Raw genomic sequence first — 19,503 nt, forward strand, 5'->3', positions numbered from 1 at the left:
TTCTATTTAAACAAAAGAGTTTTTGTTAATGTCGGTTATCGATCAGAGGGTTTATTTGTAGATTTCGAGGGTGTTAGGGTCCTCAAGCTTTCTCAGATGGCTAGTTCTTATGCACGACGTTCTATCCTACACATAGGGGTGGCAATTTATGACCCGACCTATTAACCCGACCCGTTTATAATGGGTACGGGTCAAATTATATGGGTCAGGTCATAAACGGGTCAACCTAAATTTACTCATTTATTAAATGGGTCAATTCGGGTTGACCTATTGACCCGTATAACAAAAATCCCAACCCGTGTAAACCCTTCGTTCCCTCACTCCCTCATAAGCGCGCCGCTCTAGAGAAAGAAAAAAAAAGCCACAGGGAGAAAGAAAAGCCATGGCCCTTCAAAATCCCACTATGGTATCAGATGTTAACTCTGCAGTCGCTTCTAACAAAACGGTGTCCAGCCCAGGACAATCCCACGAGGCATTCATGATCAACACCGAACAAATTGCCAAAATTCTCGAGGATGCCCTAATCAAGCAGAAAGAGGCATTCAAGATTGAAATGGAAATGATTATGCAGCGGATGAAGGAATAGCACGACCAACAAATTCGGGCTCTGTCTAATCAAATTGGCGAATCCAGCCGTCGTAACACTGCTAAGCAAGCAGGTAGCGATTCAGATGTGGATGAACGCCTTAATGCTGATAACCCTCCCATTGACCAAAACGCTGAGGGTGGCTCCACTAAAGATAACAACGCTGGGGGTGGTCCCACCGAAGACGACAACGCTGGGGGTGGCCCCGTTATTCCCCTTAAAAATCGTCCTAGGTCCGATACGAGCGAGGATGAGAAAATAAAAGATCTCGAGAGCAAAATCAACGCTCTAATGTCTACTCGAGAGGTGAAAAGAACCGCCATTCCATGTCCTTATCCAAGAGAGTAAGATTCAATAGCATGCCTGGCGAAGTTCAACCTGATTAACTTCACTCCGTTTGACGGGAAGGGTTCGCCCACTCAACATCTGATCTACTTCAAGTCCCACTTAGGTATGATCTTCGACAATAAAGCCTTGATGGTTCGGTCATTTGTCGGCACCCTTCGCGGGCCCGCCTTCGATTGGTACCGCCGTCTTAAGTCTGGGAGCATCAGCAGCTGGGACGACCTAGAGAACTTGTTCCTCGCTCACTTCTTTGACGATGATTCCGATGTGTCAATCAGGACACTCTTCGATGAGAAGCAAAAAGACGACGAGATGGTCGACCACTTCGTCAAGTGCTTCCGGAATAATGCGATGAACTGTCGAGATCCGATCACAGAGGACTTCATCCTCCAAACTTATCACAACAACCTCTCTTTGGACGTGTTGGAAGTTATGGGAGTTGTACCGTCCAACACATGGAAAGAGTTGAAGATGCACGGAGAGCAGGCCGAACGCTTCCTCAGAAGGAAGAAAATCGAAAGAAGCCAACTGACGGCTAACTCTCCGAAATCAAATTTCACATCCCGTGGTAAAGGGAAAACATCTGCAGCAGCTGTTGACACTAATCAGATGTCGCAACAACAATCCCGGAGACAGCGAAATACTTCGGATCCGAGACTCTAAAAAGAGTACTCATTCAAGGACGAAGACATTCCAGCCATCTTCGAATCCCTCCTTGAAAACAACAAGATCAAGCTACCGCCTATCACAAAAATCAGGAGGAAGCTGACAATACTGTGGATCCAAAATACTGTGCGTACCACAGGAGGGTCTTTCATCCCACCAAGGATTGCTTTGCTCTCAAGAGTAGCATCCAAACCTTGGTTGAAGCCGGCATCATAACGCTGGGATAAGCCAGATGAGAACGGTAACACTCCAAAAAGTATAAGAGTATAAACTGCTCCTTCACACTCCAAAAAGTATAAGAGTATAAACTGCCCATTCACACTCCGAAGAGTATACGAGTATAAACTGCTCCTCAAAACTCTAACCGGTATATGAGTCTAAACTGTTTCCTTTCTTTCACGGGAAGTTCCTGGAGAGTGTTATGTCTGGTATTCTTAAGGATAACCCGGTCATTCAATTGAATACAATGATAAACCCAGTTTCGTAAAGAAAGTTGGGGGTAGGTGATTCATGTAACGGGGAAGTTCCCAGAAGAATATTAAATGTAATATTCTTAGGGATAACCTGATCATTACAAGCAAAGTGATAAACACTAAGCTCCCACTCAAACTCCCTCTATGTTTGTGCACTCAACACTCCCATTGTTAGAGTCCGGACATAGTACTCAGAATTTTAATCTCTTGATTATTGATAATTATCAAATCCCTCCGTGTTAAGTATTTGTCGCTTAACATCAGGAACCCCCTCTGAGTGACTTGTACAAGTCAATACTCCCACTATGATTTGTACTCCCACTCCCACTGTCTACCTAGTCAAACCTTCCTATAGTTAGGACCACAACCAAAATCACCTCTCGATTCCTCCAATGAAAGAGAGGTCCACGAATCAATCGATCAAACCTTTCTACAGTTAAGATCATCTCAAACCTCCCACTCGGTCAAACCTTCCTATAGTTAGGGACAAAACCAAAATCCGATTCCTCCAATGAACGAGAGGTCCACTTTCAAATCAAGTGATCAAACCTTCCTACAGTTAGGGTCACCTCAAACTCCCGCTTGGTCAAACCTTCCTACAGTTAGGGCTAAAACCATAGTTCACTCTTAAAAAACGAGAAATTTATCTTTAGTTCGGTAATCAAACCTTCCGACAGTTAGGATTATCCGAATCTATTCGTTTCTCGGAGTGGAGATCCCACTCTTAGTTTCATCTTGTCCGGATTCTCGAAGTGGAGATCCCACTTGGAGTTTCCTTCGCAACTAGAAATAGAATATAAAATTCTTTATTTCTAGTATCGGGTTCGTCTTTTCCCCAAGAGAAGACACCACCTTTTTTAACCCAAATAATCAGTGCTTTACACGCTCAGTGAATTTTATCTCGAATCCTAAGTAGGGATAAGCCAACGTCTAACACGCGTTGTTGGTTTAGTCTTTCACCGATTGAAGAAGACACTAGAATCCAAGTCTAGGGAATTTAATCCCGAAGCGTAAGTAGGGATAAGTCAGCGCCTAACACGCGTTGCCGGTTAATCTTTTGTCATAAAAAGTATAAAAGCTCACATATTCGATATTGTGGCAAGTTGTTATTAATAACACCATAATCCGTGTCTTACACACGCCGGGAATTTTATCCCGAATCCTAAGTAGGGATAAGTCAACGCCTAACACGTGTTGCCGGTTTAGTCTTTTACCGATTGAAGAAGACACCATAATCCAAGTCTAGGGAATTTAATCCCGAAGCCTAAGTAGGAATAAGTCAGCGCCTAACACGCGTTGTCGGTTAGTTTTTTACCATGAAAAGGACAAAAGCTCACATATTTGACATTATGACAGGTTGTTATTAATAACACCATAATCCGTGCCTTACACGCGCAGGGAATTTTATTCCGAATCCTAAGCAGAGATAAGTCAATGCCTAACACGCGTTGCCGGTTTAGTCTTTCATCAATTGAAAAAGACACCAGAATCACAGTCTGGGGACTTTTATCCCGAATCCTAAGTAAGGATGAGTCAGCACCTAATATGCGTTACCGGGTGCCATATTCCCGTAAAAATGACGAAGTCTATGTATTCAAAGTTATAGCACCAAGTCTAAGTGAGTTAATTCTCTTATCACAACGTCACATGTGAAACGGAGTTAAACAATCCGCATGCTAGCCCGACTCAAACGGTAGTCGGTAAAGGCTCATCAAACCTGTTGATGGCTGAGAATTTACCAAAAATTCTATAAATATGAGTCATTGACGCACCAGCTCTGTTAGTTGGTCTCGTGACTCGAGCATCCAACAACCTTAGGATAAGATTCATATAATGCAGATGAATCAGCTTTAACAAGTTGGTCTTGCAGCCTAAAATTTGGGATCGCCACGCTCCAATACCTTAAGAGCTTAAACTGTGTAGATTCTAGCAAACGTACGAGTATAAACTGTATTAACGCCGGTCAACACGTCAGTAATCTCGCCGAAATAAGGCAAACGATGATTTCAAGGAGTTCAATCGGATTAAGATATAAATTTCTAACAAAGATGATCAGTTCAAAGTCAACTCAATAACACGAGCTAAGTTCAGAAACTTACACACCAACTTCAATTCAAGATTTTGACAACGGTCAAACGATAAACGCAGCGCCGGAAGAACTTCATCTATTCGACAAAACACTGAATAGACTGAAGGCTGAAGAAGTTAAGAATTGAAGCAGTTCACAGGTCCCTCTACGAAATTGAGGAAAAGGCCTATCTTATCCAAAGCCTTCCAGACTCTTCTATAAAAGAAATGAGTCTGAAATGCTTTGGAGGGGGTATCTGTAGGTGTCTAAAAATGCCTATAGGTATCCGTACACAGCTCGAGACGGAGAGAAGACAACGAACATCGTTATCCGAGTCTAAAAGGATTATCTATCGTCGACAAGCGCATGAAATGAAACGACGAACCAAGTGGCCCGCGCGTGTCAATTAGCTCGCGAGCGCCAATCATTTCGCGTGTGTCGATCAACACGCGCTCGTCAATCAGATCGCGTGCGTCAGTCAACACGCGCACGTCAATCAATTCGCACGCGTCGGTCAACACGCGCGCATCAATTAGCTCGCACGTGTCGGTCAACACGCACGCGTCAATCAGTACGCGCGCATCAATTAGCTCGCACGTGTCGGTCAACACGCACGCGTCAATCAGTTCGTGCGCGTTGGTTAACACGTGCACGTCAACCAGCTCGTGCGCGTCGGTCAATGCGCGCACGTCAATCAGCCCGTGCGCGTCGGTCAACACGCTCATGCCAAACAGCTCGTACGCGTCGGTCAATGCGCGCACGTCAACCAGCTCGTGCGTGTCGGTCAACGCGCGCACGTCAATCAAGCTCGTGCGCATTCATCAACGCGTGCACGTCAAACAGCTCGTATGCGTCGGTCAACGCGCGCACGTCAATCAAGCTCATGACATGTTAACGCGTGCATGCTAACCAGCTCATGCGCGTAGGTTAGCACGCGCACGTCTAATCATCTCGTGCGCGTCGGTCAACGCACACACGTTAATCAGCTCGTACGCGTCCGTCAACACGCGCTCGTTAATCAGTTCGTACGCACCGGTCAACACACACTCGTTAATTAGCTCACGCACGTCGATCAACACGCACGCATCAATCAGTTCGTGCACATCGATCAACACACGCACGTCAACCAACGTGCGTTCGACGGTCAGTCCCGCAATGAAGCGTACAAGTCAACAGAATACGCGAAACGGGAAAAACTACAAGTCCCAGAAAATCAAAAAAGTCGAAAAACATAAAAATTAGCGAAAGGGAAAAACTACCCGTGCCGGCGTGGGTCGGTTCAGTCCGACCCACGCCCGCGCGGGTCGGATCTGTCCGACCCGCGCCCACGCGGGTCGGATTCCGCCGATTCGTGCCCCCCTGCGCTGTTTCGATCCCTGTTTAGTTTTTGATGGTTTTTCTCAGGATTTGTTCGTTCCTGAGCATCCAAACTGATCTGATATCATCCTCAAACATTGTTAATCAGTTATTAACTGAAGATAAGGAGGAATCATTCATTCTTATTCACATACCTGCATCCGGAGCCCTATAAATACAAACCTAGGGGCTCACTTCACAAGGGGGGATTAATTATCAAGAGGAGGAGGTGCTGCCGGATTGAGGAGTCAAAGGAGCACGAATTTTAGCAAGGGCTAGCGAGATCCCAGCGAATCCCGGTATAAAGAAGGAGCAATCCGAAGGATCTGAAACCCGTTCACATCCGCTCCTTGAGATTAGACTTGGTCTTAATCTCGAGAAGGGCTACTGATTTCGCTTGGTCGATTTCAGCGCTTCAAGCAAATACTTCCTTGGTGAAGTAGGAGCTCTGTCGAATTTTCAGCAACCGGATCTGATCGACGGTCATCCACATATAAACCCCAGCACCGGCGAAGAACCCACGCAAGTAGAAGACCGATAAACAATCTCTCTATGTTTGTTTGATGAGAATTGTATTTTTTTCATTTTCATTGTGTAAGAGTCTTATAAAAAGACCATCTTTTTGTATTTTTATTGTAACGACTGAAGTTGTAATGAATACCTCAATGAAAAAATCAATTTTCTACGCAAACAGGAAGACTGTGAGTCGTCAAACACCAACGGGAGTTTTGTGAGGGAAGATTGATCCAACGAAGTGATCGAATCTCGTCTCAGCAAAAGAGTGTTCGGAAATCATAGTGGGGGTTAGTGTTTATCACTTTGTTTGTAATGATCGGGTTATCCCTAAGAAAATTACATGTAACGTTCTTTTGAGAACTTCCCGTTACATGAATCATCCACCCCTAGCTTCCTCTTCAGAACTGGGTCTAACATTGTACTTAGTTGGATGATCGGGTTATCCTTAAGAATACTAGGTATGGCACTCTCCAGGAACTTCCCGTGAAAGAAAGGAAATAGTTTAGACTCATATACCTATTGGAGTTTTGAGAAGCAGTTTATACTCGTATACTCTTCGGAGTGTCGTCATTCTCATTTGGCTTATCCCAGCGTTATGACGCCGGCTTCAAACAAGGTTTGAATGCTATTTTTGAGAGCAAAACAATCCTTGGTGGGATGAAGGATCCTACTGTGGTACGCACAGTACTTTGGATCCGCAATATTATCAGCTTCCTCCTGATTTGCGATAGGTGGTAGCTTAATCTTGTTGTTTTCAAGGAGGGATTCGAAGATGGTTGGAACATCTTCGTCCTTGAAAGAGTATTCTTTTTGGAGTCTTGAACTCGAAGTCTTCTGCTGTCTTCGGGGTTGCTGTTGTGACGTCTGATTAACGTTAATGATTGCTGCATGTGTCTTCCCTTTACCACGGGAGACGAAGCTTGAGTTCGGAGAGTTAGCCGTTGGTTGGCTTCTCTCGGTTTTCTTCCTCCTTAGAAAATGTTCAGCCTGCTCTCCACGCGTCTTCAACTCTTTTCATGTGTTGAACGGTGCGACTCCCATAACTTCCAACACGTCCAAAGAGAGGTTGTTGTGACAAGTTTGGAGGATGAAGTCCTCTGTGATCGGATCTCGGCAGTTCATCGCCTTATTCCGGAAGCGTTTGATGAAGTCATCGACCGTCTCGTCGTATTTTAGCTTCTCATCGAAGAGTGTTCTGATTGACACCTCGGAATCATCGTCAAAGAAGTGAGCGAGGAACAAGTTCTCCAGGTCATCCCAACTGCTGATGCTCCCAGACTTGAGACGACGGTACTAATCGAAGGCGGGCCCGCGAAGGATGCCGACGAATGACCAAACCATCAAGGCTTCATTGCCGGAGATCACACCCAAGTGGGACTTGAAGTAGATCAGATGTTGAGTGGGTGAACCTTTCCCGTCAAACGAAGTGAAGTTAATCAGGTTAAACTTCGCCGGGTATGCTATTGAATCCCACTCTCTTGGATAAGGACATGGAATGTCGGTTCTTTTCACCTCTCGAGCAGACATTAGAGTGTTGATTTTGCTCTCGAGATCTTTCATTTTCTCATCCTCGCTCGTATCGGACCTAGGATGATTCTTAAGAGGAATAACGGGGCCACCCCCAGCGTTGTCGTCTTCGGTAGGACCACCCCCAGCGTTGTTATCTTTAATAGGGCCACCCCCAGCATTTTGGTCAATGGGAGGGTTATCAGCATTGAGGCGTTCATCCACATCTGAATCGCTCCCTGCTTGGTTAGCAGTGTTGCGACGACTGGATTCGCTAATTTGATTGGACGGAACCCTAATCTGTTGGTCGTGCTCTTCCTTCATCCGCTGCATAGCCATTTCCACTTCAATCTTGAATGCCTCTTTCTGCTTGATTAGGGCATCCTTGAGAATTTTGCTAATTTGCTCGGTGTTGATCATGAATGCCTCGTAGGATTATCCTGGGCTGGACACCATTTTGTCAGAAGCGACTACAGAGTTGGCATCTGATACTTCATCATCCAAGGATAATCCTCTCTGCATTCTCTGATAATCTCTTTGTCTAATGGTTCCTGATTGCAATCGGGTTAGATGATGCGATATAAGCGGATCAGAGCTAGAAGGTCGAATCGACTTTCCCTTATCAACCATATTAACCGTGACTTCTGGGGGTTCGTCACCTTGAACGACCGATCGTTTCTTACGGAGATGCTTTGGTTTGGACTTAGCCTTTCCGTTAGAGATCCTCTCAAATATCGAGACCCTCTGTGGAGCGGTCTTGGGGAAGCTACACGCTGATAATACTACCCTGATTACTTCAGCATACCGGCAGTGAGATTTTGTTTTCCGGGTATTTCTCTTCCGAGACTTGTTCGTACCCCCAGCCCGATAGTATAACTCGTCGGTCAGATGACCGGATTAACTTATCGTGTGTTGGCACAACTCCCCTGGTGTAACATTGTCATCGAAAGATGAATACGTTTCTTTTAGGGGGTTTACCGCTTTAGTAGCGTTCTCAAGAGTCACGTGTTTGGAACCACGCTTTTGGGAGCGCGGGGTCTCAACAGGCTCCTGGTCTTGAATACACACCCCCAGACGGTTGAAAACTAGAGTTTTTTCTTTATGAGAAGGCTTGAAATTGTTTCGAGGGCGTGCGCGACCCCCAGCTTGACGCGTCACTCGAGGTGTAGTCACTGGACCCAAGCGTTCTTCGATCAGAACTTTACCTCGATCCTCGTGCAAAGGACCCAGGCGGTCGACCATCCTCACTTTGAATCGGAAGAAATCCACGCTGTCGCGGGGCTCCACTAGAGGCGCGGAACTTGAAGGGATCGACAAAACCGGTGCAGAACGTCTCCTGTCTTGACCCTGGCGTGGGTCAGACTTGGGCGACCCGCGGGTTGGAGGGTTGGATTTGGGTGACCCGCGAAGTGGAGAGTCAGATTTGAGTGATCCGCAAAGTGGAGGGTTGGATTTGAGTGACCCGCGAACTGGAGGGTCGGATTGGAGTAACCTGTGAAATTGAGGGTCGGACTAGAGTGACCCGTGTGAGCTGGAGGGTCGGATTAGAGTGACCCGCGTTTTGGAGGGTCGGATCCGAGTGACCCGCGATTTGGAGGGTTGGATCCGAGTGACCCGCAAACTGGAGGGTCGGATTGGAGTGACCCGCGCTTTGGAGGGTCGGATCCGAGTGACCCGTTTTTCTCGATTTTTTTTACCGTCGTCTTGGACTTTGGACTCCAAATTTGATGCAGTATTAGTGGCTTCTTTTCCACTTTTTTCTTCTGTAACTTTTTGGCCTCTTGCACAAGAATTCTTGCATGTGCAAGCACTGCGCGGCGCCTTTGGATCCGTTCCTCAAGAGTTGAACGGGTCCTTTTGACTTAGATCCATCACTGCGCGGCGCCTTTGGATCCGTTCCTCAAGAGTTGAACGGGTCCTTTTGACTTAGATCCATTCATCCGTTGATAATTTGGAGGATTAGTCATTCGTCCGCTGTTGAGGCGCTTGACACTCCTTGAATTTCAGATCTGCTTCATAGCGGATCCCGTCTACGGGCTACAAAGCCTTGGCGAATTGGCACGCGAGGCGTTGGCGCTGCCTTTAGCGAGCTCTCTTTGATAGAGTGGGCGTGCCTTCTGTACTCAACTCCTTGATTGAGGAGGAGTTTAGATCTGCAGATCCGGACTCGTTGGAGGCCGGAAAGACGTTGCAAGGTGCAACTACTGTAGCAACGGGGGTGTTGATCTTCCTGCGCTTGCGAGAAGCGGAGGATCTGGAGGAGGAGGACGAGAGGTATTATTCGTACTTCTATTGGTTGAACTCGTATTCGACCACTTCTTCAACCGGGATCTTAATCATCGTTTGCGACACGACGGCCTCGGTAGCGAGACCATTGGCTCCCACTATGGTTGCCAGCTTGTTTGCATAGAAAATTGATTTATTCATTGAGGTATTCATTACAACTTCAGTCGTGTTACAATGAAAATACAAAAAGATGGTCTTTTTATAAGACTCTTACACAATGAAATCGAAAAATACAATTCTCATCAAACAAACGCAGAGATCGTTTATCGATCTTCTGCTTGCGTGAGATCTTTGCCTATGCCGGGGATGTTAATATCCGTGGACCACCTTAAATCTGGATCCGGTTGATGGAAAATTCGGCAGAGCTTTGCCTTCGCCGAGGAATTATTTGATTAAAGCGCTGAAATCAACCAAGCGAAATCAGTAGCTCTTCTCGAGATTAAGACCAAGCCTAATCTCAAGGAACGGTGGAATCGGGCTTCAGATCCTTCGAATAGCTCCTTCTTTATGCTGGAGTTCGCCGGGATCTTGCTAACCCTCACTGAAATTCGTGGTTCTTAGCTCTGGAGTTTGACAACACCTCCTCCTCTTGATAATAAATCTACCCCCGTGAAATGAGCCCCCAGGCCTGTACTTATAGGCTTCGGTTGGGGGGTTTTGGATAATAATGAGTGATTTGGCCTTATCTTCAGTCAATAACGGCCTAACTACGTTTGTAGATGATATCTAGGAAGTTAGAAACCTCTGGAACAGAAGAAACCGATCAAAACAGCCTAAAAATGTGTTTTGGAGGTTACGAGCAGTTCTGGGCGTGAGACGGACTGATCCGACCCGCCGCCGCGTGGGTCGGATTGGTCCGACCCGCCACCGCACGGGTCGGATTGATCTGACTCGTCGTCACGCGGGTCAGTTTGAGATACCTTCGGTATTTTGGTCTTAACTCTCTCGTCCGACCTCGGATTAGCTGGTTCAAGATGCCTTGGAAAGCTGACGAAGATACCTACAACTTTTATTTTTTGAGTTTCTTCAGATTCAAATTGTAGCATGGTTAAATACCTCTTCTTTTTGTGGGCCACTTTGAGGTGTTCGACACTTTCTGACTTCTCCAGACTTGCATTGCGTATTTCGTCATTCCGTTGACTTGCATGATTTGTTGACTCGCTTCATGCGCTCGTTAAGTTCTTTATGGCACTTGGAGCTGACCGACACGTGCGATCTGACTGACGAGTGCGTTTGGTCACTTGGAGCTGACCGACACGCGCGAGTTGATCGACAGGCGTGACGGCCAATTAGAGGTGCCCGGTGAGCGCACAAGACACAGTTGGTTCGCCATCCCGGTTCATGTACTTATCGGCATCAGATAATCCTCCTAGACTCGGATAATAACGTTCGTCATCTTCTCTCCATCTCGAGCTGTGCGCGGACACCTATAGGCATTTTTAGATGCCTACAGTGGATGCCCATGAGAAGCTGAAGAAGGAGGCGACCTGAGTGGCATTGGAGGCCAAAAGACAACGAGAGTCATCTTATGCTGAAATGCAGGCTCTACAGGGTCACCTCAGTTATGTTGAATCTGATACTTATCGGGTAGAAGTTGTGGAAAAATACCGTGACAGCCCTCTAGGTGAGGTAGAGGTGGCTCTGGCTTGCAAAGGCGGCTTGGATTATCTCTTGGTGCAAATCAGATGCCACCCATCTCTATTATCCCTTTTGAGTTGCCAATTGTCATGATGTCCTCAAGGAGATAGAGATGAAGGGAGGTGGGATAGTATTGGATGTAGATGACTGGAATGAGGGAGCAAGGAGTCAAGAGAAGGCTTCACTCGAGATAGTCGTGTTAGCCAGCATGGGGATGATCATGAAGAGGTGAGGTCCGTCCCCCAGTCGACTCCTCCACCGGCTCCTACTGTCGCTGTCTCTCCCCGGTTGACTCTAGCTCTTGAATCTAGTGCCGCACTCCCCAGCCCAACTCCTAATCCGCGTCGAGCCCCCTGAGAGTTCTATGTATCTTTTTTTATTAGCATCCTTCTGATGTAAATATTGTTTTATATATTTTGATATGTGAATAAATATTACTTTTGCCTATTCGATTTGTGCCCCTTTCTTGTTTTTTATATTCGTCTACAATTTTCCTCGTATTGAGATTTGTAATTGAGATGACTCAACTTCATGCCTTGGTTTTTGTCAAGACGATACCAAAGGTTTTATATGTTGGAGTCAATCGAGTTGATGGAGCGCCTTGGTTTTATCCTAAATGGGCACCAAGTTCTTTAGGTATGTGCCTTGGCTTTATCCTAAAAGGGTACCAAGGTCTTAGAGTTAGAGTCGACCGTTTTAGAGACAACTTGGCTTCATGCCTTGGTTTTACTCGTAATGACACCAAGGTATTTAGGTACATGCCTTGGCCTTATCATGAATGGGTACCAAGGTCTTTGAGTTGGAGTTGGCCGCTTCAGGGACGACTCAGCTTCGTACCTTGGTTTTACTCATAAAAACACCAAGGTCTTTAGGTACGTGTCATGGCTTTATCCTGAATGAGTGCCAAGGTCTTTGAGTTGGAGTCGGCCACTTCAAGGACGACTCAGCTTTGTGTCTTGATTTTACTCGTAATGACACAAGGCCTTTAGGTACGTGCATTAGCTTTATCCTGAATAGGTACCAAGGTCTTTGAGTTGGAGTCGGCTGCTTCAAGGACGACTCTACTTCGTGCCTTGGCTTTACTCGTAATGACACCAATGTATTTAGGTATGCACCTTGGCTTTATCCCGAATGGGTACCAAGGTTTTTGACTCAGAGTCGGCTGCTTTAGGGATGACTCGGCTTCATGTTTCCATGAAGCTCTGGCGCTACTCGGCTTCATGTTCCCATGAAGCTCTGGCGCTACAAGATCATACTGTAATAAAATTGTTAGAAATATCACATGTGAGTTTTACAATTACTGAAACTATTTTTTGAGATGCTCTATGTTCCAAGGATGTTGCAAGATCCTCCCGTCGGAGCTTCTTAGTTAATAAGTGCTGGGACGCACTTCTTAAAAGACTATGTAAGGTCCTTCCCAATTGGTGACCAACTTGCCACACTTGGTGTCTTTATCAAAATGGTTCTTTGAAGAACGAGATCGTTGGCATTGAATCTTTAGGACCGGTCTATATTGTTGTAGTGTCGGGTAATTCGCTGTTGACTGATGACTTGAGATCAGAGAGATTCTTCTCGAAGTTCATCAATGAGGTCGAGTCTGATTTGAGGCCCCGTGGGACTCAAGTCTTCATCAAAATGTTATAGTCTGATTATTGTATGCTGACTTCTGCAGGGGTGACTCTAGCTCTTGAATCTAGTGCCGCGGCTCCATAAGATAGCTTGAGAGGGGTTTCTCCTGTGGAGCTCTTATGAGTGGTGCAGTAAGACCACAAGATTCCATATAGCTCTTCAACCCAATTCCCAATCCCCTTGTCCACCTTCTTCTTCAAAGTCTGGAGAATGCATTTGTTGGCGACTTCTGCAAGTCCATTGCATTTAGGATGTGCTACTGAGGCGAACTTGAGCCATATTTTCCATTCCTTACAAAAACTTTGGAAACCTTTGTTGTCAATTTGAGTGCCATTGCTAGTGGCAAAAGAGGTGGGAACGCCAAATCTGCAGACAATGGATCTCCACACAAAATTTGTGATATTGCTTTCGGTAATTTTGGCCAATGGTTTGGGTTTGATCCATTTGATGAAGTAATCAATGGCAACAATTAAGAATTTTCGTTTCCCAGAGGGTATTTGGAGAGACCTCAATAAGTCTAATCCCCATTGAGTGAATGGAATCGGGCTCATAATGGGGGTGAGTTCAGTAGCTGAATTTCGGGCACGTTTGAGAAGAATTGTCACTTTTGCATTGGGAGAAATGCCTTTTGGACTCGGCTAAGATGGTGGGGCAAAAGTATCCTTAGAGGATCACTTTCTGAGTGAGAGCTCTAACTATTGGGTGATTCCCGCAAGTCCCTTTATTGGATAGGAGATCTATCCATTTAATTTTTTAACAAGCTACACTCGGTAAATAAAGGTTTATCATTACTATCCTTTCCTCTACTCATCTCTCAGTGGATTTGATTTATCAAGTCTATTTAATGGCTAAAATCTTGGATGGAATCTCCTTTCCGTTTAAGTGGAAGTGTATAAATGTAGATTTCTAGCGTATGAGGTCTACGCTTCGTTTTCTATCTTATATATGGTGATCAGGTGTTCAAGGTAAGCGCTTTGGCACCCAAAAGTATCGTTAAACTTTTATATAGTCCAATATTTTTATCCCCATTTAATATCCCAATATTTCAAAAAATTAAAGTTTGGGTGCCTTATATTTAGGAGTGTATTTCATTTATTTGTTAAATCTAGATTAATACGTAAATCTAGATTAATACGTGACATGCTTTGGACTTTTATACCTTTGTAGCAATTATTAAAACGCTCGTGAAATGAATGTGAATTACTGAACTCTACAGTCCAACATCTTGTTACTGATGTCCATAATAATTTTCTCACACAATTTAAGAGCGTTTATAATGACAATAGAAAAGTAAACCCTCCTCAGAAACATTAGAGATTGCAAGAATAAACTTCGGGCTATCTAAGTTCATAATAGGTGAAACTTTGAGGTATCAAATGGGGAAAAAACTTTGAAGGCATCAAAGTTCAATATAGGTAGGAACTTTGGGGTACCAATTGCACAATTAAACCTGTATAAAATTTAAAATCCTTCTAAACGAACTCAGCGCATATGTCAGGGTATAACTTTATAATACAAGACTTTTCCACCTTAAATTCTTTATTGTTGTGGTACTTTTAGTGCTTTGAATGTTTATATATTTCTTATTATGAGATGAGGGAGGCCTTTGGCCTCCCCCTCATTATCCCTCCATTCACACTCCATTATGGTGATGTAACACCCCATTAAGTGAGGGTGACTCTTGGGTACTCAACCTATTCACATTGATTAGTATAAATATATATCATAGGCCTTTGGCCTATGGACTTGCTTTAAACAAAGTATTGTCTTGGCTTACAGATCGAACACCTTAAGGGTGGTATCCTGTTACACCAATCCACATATACACGGAAATTACTTAAAAATTTCCGAATGGATAAATGTCATCCTCTTAGTACACCAATGGTTGTTCGATCATTGGATGTAAAGAACGACCCCTTCCGTCCGCTGGAAGAGGGGGAGGAAATGCTAGGTCCTGAAGTACCTTACCTCAGTGTCATTGGAGCACTATTATATCTGGCTAACTGTACGCGTCCCGATATAGCGTTTTCAGTTAACCTACTAGCCAGATACAGTGCAGCGCCCACAAAGCGCCACTGGAATGGAGTTAAGCATCTTCTGCGCTACCTCCAAGGGTCTATAGACCTGGGATTATATTTCCCGAAGGGTGGGTCTCCCACCTTAATTGGTTATTCAGATGCAGGTTACAGGTCTGATCCCCACACCGAGAAATCACAAACCGGATTTGTGTTTACATTCGGTGGTACGGCCATCTCCTGGAGGTCTGTCAAGCAAACCACTGTAGCAATCTCATCCAACCATTCCGAACTCCTCGCGATCCATGAAACCAGCAAAGAATGTGTTTGGCTTCGTTCTGTCATTCAACACATCTTAGTATCTACCGGCCTGAAGACTGGGGACCTTGAGCCAACTACTATATTTGAAGACAATGCAGCCTGCGTTGCTCAACTTCAGTCTGGCTTCATCAAGGGTGACAAGACGAAGCACATATCTCCCAAGTTTTTCTGGACGCACGATCTTCAAGAGGAGGAGCAAGTTAAAGTACAGCAGATCCAATCATGTAATAATTTATCTGACTTGTTCACTAAGGCTCTGCCTAGATGTACTTTTGTAAAACTTGTAAAAGGAATAGGGATGAGACATCTGAAAGACCTACAAGCCTGAAGCTTGTATGGTTCAGGGGGAGTAACCTATGGGTTGTACTCTTTTTCCTTAGGCTGATGGTTTTTTCCCACTGGGTTTTCCACAGCTAAGGTTTTAACGAGGCAAACAAGTTTACTCTGGATCCAGAAGTATCCACCCCATTAGCTTTACGAACCCTGAAGTGTTCATAAGCTAAACTCAAGGTAATGGATGGATAAGGGGGGGTATTATGAGATGAGGGAGGCCTTTGACCTCCCCCTCATTATCCCTCCATTCACACCCCATTATGGTGATGTAACACCCCATTAAGTGAGGGTGACTCTTGGGTACTCAACCTATTCACATTGATTAGTATAAATATATATCATAGGTCTTTGGCCTATGGACTTGCTTTAAACATTTCTTTGATTTTCTTTTTGATGAAATTTATTGGTTAATCTATCAACCAAAAAAAAAACAGAAATAGCTATAGGGATTTTACCTAGATGGCCTTATGATCCCCTTCACTCTATGAAGAATTCTGATCCGTTTTTTCTTTGAAGAGATCAAGTGCAAAGTTCTCATGAAGTCCTGCATAAATATATAGTTATTCGTTAATGAATTTATGGTCAAGAAAATTGAAGCGTAATATTAAACATCTTACCATATTTCTGTTAGGAATTTAATGCATGCGAAAGTTGAAATTATTTTGTTAGAATATTGTGAAAACAACTAAAAACTATAGGGTTTATTTGGAGACCATGATATTTTTATTATTTTGCTTCTCTTAAAAATCAACATGGTCTTGTGTTATCTCTTAAAAGTTAAACATCTTACCATATTTCTGTTAGGAATTTAATGCATGCGAAAGTTGAAATTATTTTGTTAGAATATTGTGAAAACAACTAAAAACTATAGGGTTTATTTGGAGACCATGACATTTTTATTATTTTGTTTCTCTTAAAAATCAACATGGTCTTGTGTTATCTCTTAAAAGTGTTTTCAAAGCACTATGGTGATTGTTTTTTATCAACACTAGATCAACCCGTGCTAACATTAGTAATAAACATATTATTAATATATTAAATTATGTATAATAGAATATATTGCAACTATTATATTATAATTTTATTATTTTACATTATTATATTAATATTAATATTAATACAAAACATTATAATACAATGTATTATAAAATTATATTTATATTTTTATTATATCATATTATAATATAATTATTGCATATAAAAGTATTATTACTATTACTACTAATCATATATCATATTATTACGAATATATTTACTTACAATATTACTATATTATTATATATTGTTAATAAATTTTATAATATAATATTTTGCCTATATATTTTATTTTATTATTATTATTTATTATATTAAACATTATCAATATATTATAAATATTAACATTTTAACATGTAATTATATTACATACATATTTATGAGTATTATATGTTATATTATATTATTAATATATTAAATAAATAAAAATACAATTACTAATATAATAGTATACAATACAATACAATATAATATAATATAATATAATAATAAGCATATTGAAATAAATTTTATTAGTTATTGTATAATATATTATGTTAGATATCATATTATGACCCCTTCATAGCTCAAAAACACTTAAAAGTTGTTTTAAAGTAAGTGTATTGTTTTTAGTTTGAGAATATTTTAGTTCATAAAATACTATGGTTTCCAAACACATGATGTTTTGTTGTTGACAAAAACACCAGGGTATAAAAAAATTATTAATTTTAAAGTAGGTAGGGACCACAGTAATGAAAGGAAGGATCATAACTCATATGAAAGTATAATAGGAGGGACTAAAGGAGAAAAACTTATGTCAACTTAAGTTGACATCCACCAAACTTCTTAACCATTAGATATTTCCTAGGGATCCTTGCATGATATGAAGTGACTTTTTATATATATATATGAGTGGATATAAAGTTTGGTGGATAAAAAGGTTCTTGTCAACTTAAGTTGACATAAGTTCTCCTCGGGACTAAAGATGACATGATAACCTGTTAATTTATATACAGTGATCAGTTAGATGCGTATATTTCTTTCTTTATTTTTTTAATAATTCCTTTTAGTTAGGATGTGATTAGTTAGTGACCACAGAATTTTACTGGGACATATATATCAGGTCTATTCTATTTAATTCATAATTATAAGGATTAAGAGGGCGTTTAGCAAATTGAAAGTGACTTGAAAGTTCGAAAATTACTTTTTTTAAGTGAGAAAGTGTATTCACATCTGATGAAAGTGAAGTACAGTGTTTCTTTACAAAACCAAATTATAGTTGAAAGTGGAAAAGGAAAGATAATGTGATAATATCTTTTAATTAATTGATTAATCAATTTAAATTCCAATAATTCGTAGTAATTATACAAATACATGAATTAGGTGAATAATTTTGCCAAAAAAAAACTTAGAAAAACTCAAAAGAATCATGGAACCCAATTCCAATTTCAGTAATTTTAGGAACTAATTTAGAAATAGTAAAGATTTAGGGACTAGTATAGAAAACTATAAATAATTCCAAACTCAAATATGATGCGGTCAAATATATGTGCAGATTGGACTACAAAACACTGAGTAATATGGAAAAATATCAGAAGATTTAACAAAAACATATTTTTCTTAAGATGTTACCTACCTTTTCATCTTCTGCACTTGTTTACGGATAAAAAATGAATTAAATCCGATGTAACATATATTTTGCTTTCCGCTTTTACATCTACTTTCAACGAAACAAACATGGAAAGGGAGAAATTTGAGTCACTTTCATACTTTCATTTTTTACTTTCAATTAAATAAACTCTCCCTAATTATATTTTAATATTATAAACTTGGACAAATTTATAAAAACACCTTTTTTTAAATTTATTAAGCAAAATCAACTCCCTGAGAAAAAAATATGCAAAACCGACCACTACCAACCCCCTCTCTCTTGTATAAGTAAAACTGACCCACCAACCCTCTCTCTCTCGTGCGCTCGTGACCCAACCCCCCAAAAAATCGCGATCCCAATCCCTCTCCCCCTCCTCCTAGCCCTCCCCCTTCCCCTCCGCCGTCCCCGACCACTGTTAGGGAATTTCAGTCTCCCCGCCTACCACGATATGCGCAACTCGGAAGCCAACCTCAATCAATAAGATAGAACAACCACAATCAAGAAAAAAGAACACTGAAATTTACGTGGTTCGGTCGACCAACTTCAACTTACGTCCACGGGGCAACAATACGAGAAATTCACTATGTATCAGGGAGAACTACAAGAGGAACCACTCAACTCTCGTCTATCAATCTCTCAACCTCACATACATAATCAACTCTCATATTCTCTCCAAAGCCCACTCCTTGTAATCTTTTGCACGGATAAAGACTACGAAACCCTCTCTCTCTCTCTCTCATCTACTACATCTCTACTTTTTCTTCATGGTTTTTCCTCCACCAATAGAAGAATATATATAGAAAAACCAAAACCCTATCTCTAGCCTAACTTCCTAATTAGAATAGGATTCAAACTCCTAATCATGATAAAACCCAAACTCCTAATCATGATAGAACTCAAACTCCTAATCATGATAGAACACAAACTCCTAATCATGATAAACTCTAACCCTATCTAATTCTCATGAAGTTACACAAAGAATCAAAGATAAAATCCCAACAATCTCCACCTTGGATTTGATTCCCAAACTCCCTTGAAGATATATCATCGTCGTCTTAAAACTTTGTCTCTCCCGCAAGAGTCTTCTATTTCTTGCGCAC

The 19,503-nt window shown here is 42.2% G+C and overlaps 1 protein-coding gene across 3 annotated transcripts in view; it reads right to left on the reverse strand.

Annotated features, from left to right (window-relative positions):
* LOC109827601 (ABC transporter G family member 45-like) overlaps positions 1-19,503 on the reverse strand; it is an 82,739-nt gene that overhangs the window by 25,112 nt on the left and 38,124 nt on the right. For all 3 annotated transcript variants that reach the window (XM_020394615.1, XM_020394614.1, XM_020394610.1), the window contains exon 2: positions 16,194-16,282. In XM_020394615.1, the coding sequence (XP_020250204.1) occupies positions 16,194-16,282 (89 nt within the window). The remainder of the gene's footprint in view (positions 1-16,193; positions 16,283-19,503) is intronic.

Source organism: Asparagus officinalis, unplaced genomic scaffold (assembly GCF_001876935.1).
Source record: "Asparagus officinalis unplaced genomic scaffold, Aspof.V1 AsparagusV1_Un314, whole genome shotgun sequence".
NCBI lineage: Eukaryota > Viridiplantae > Streptophyta > Magnoliopsida > Asparagales > Asparagaceae > Asparagus > Asparagus officinalis.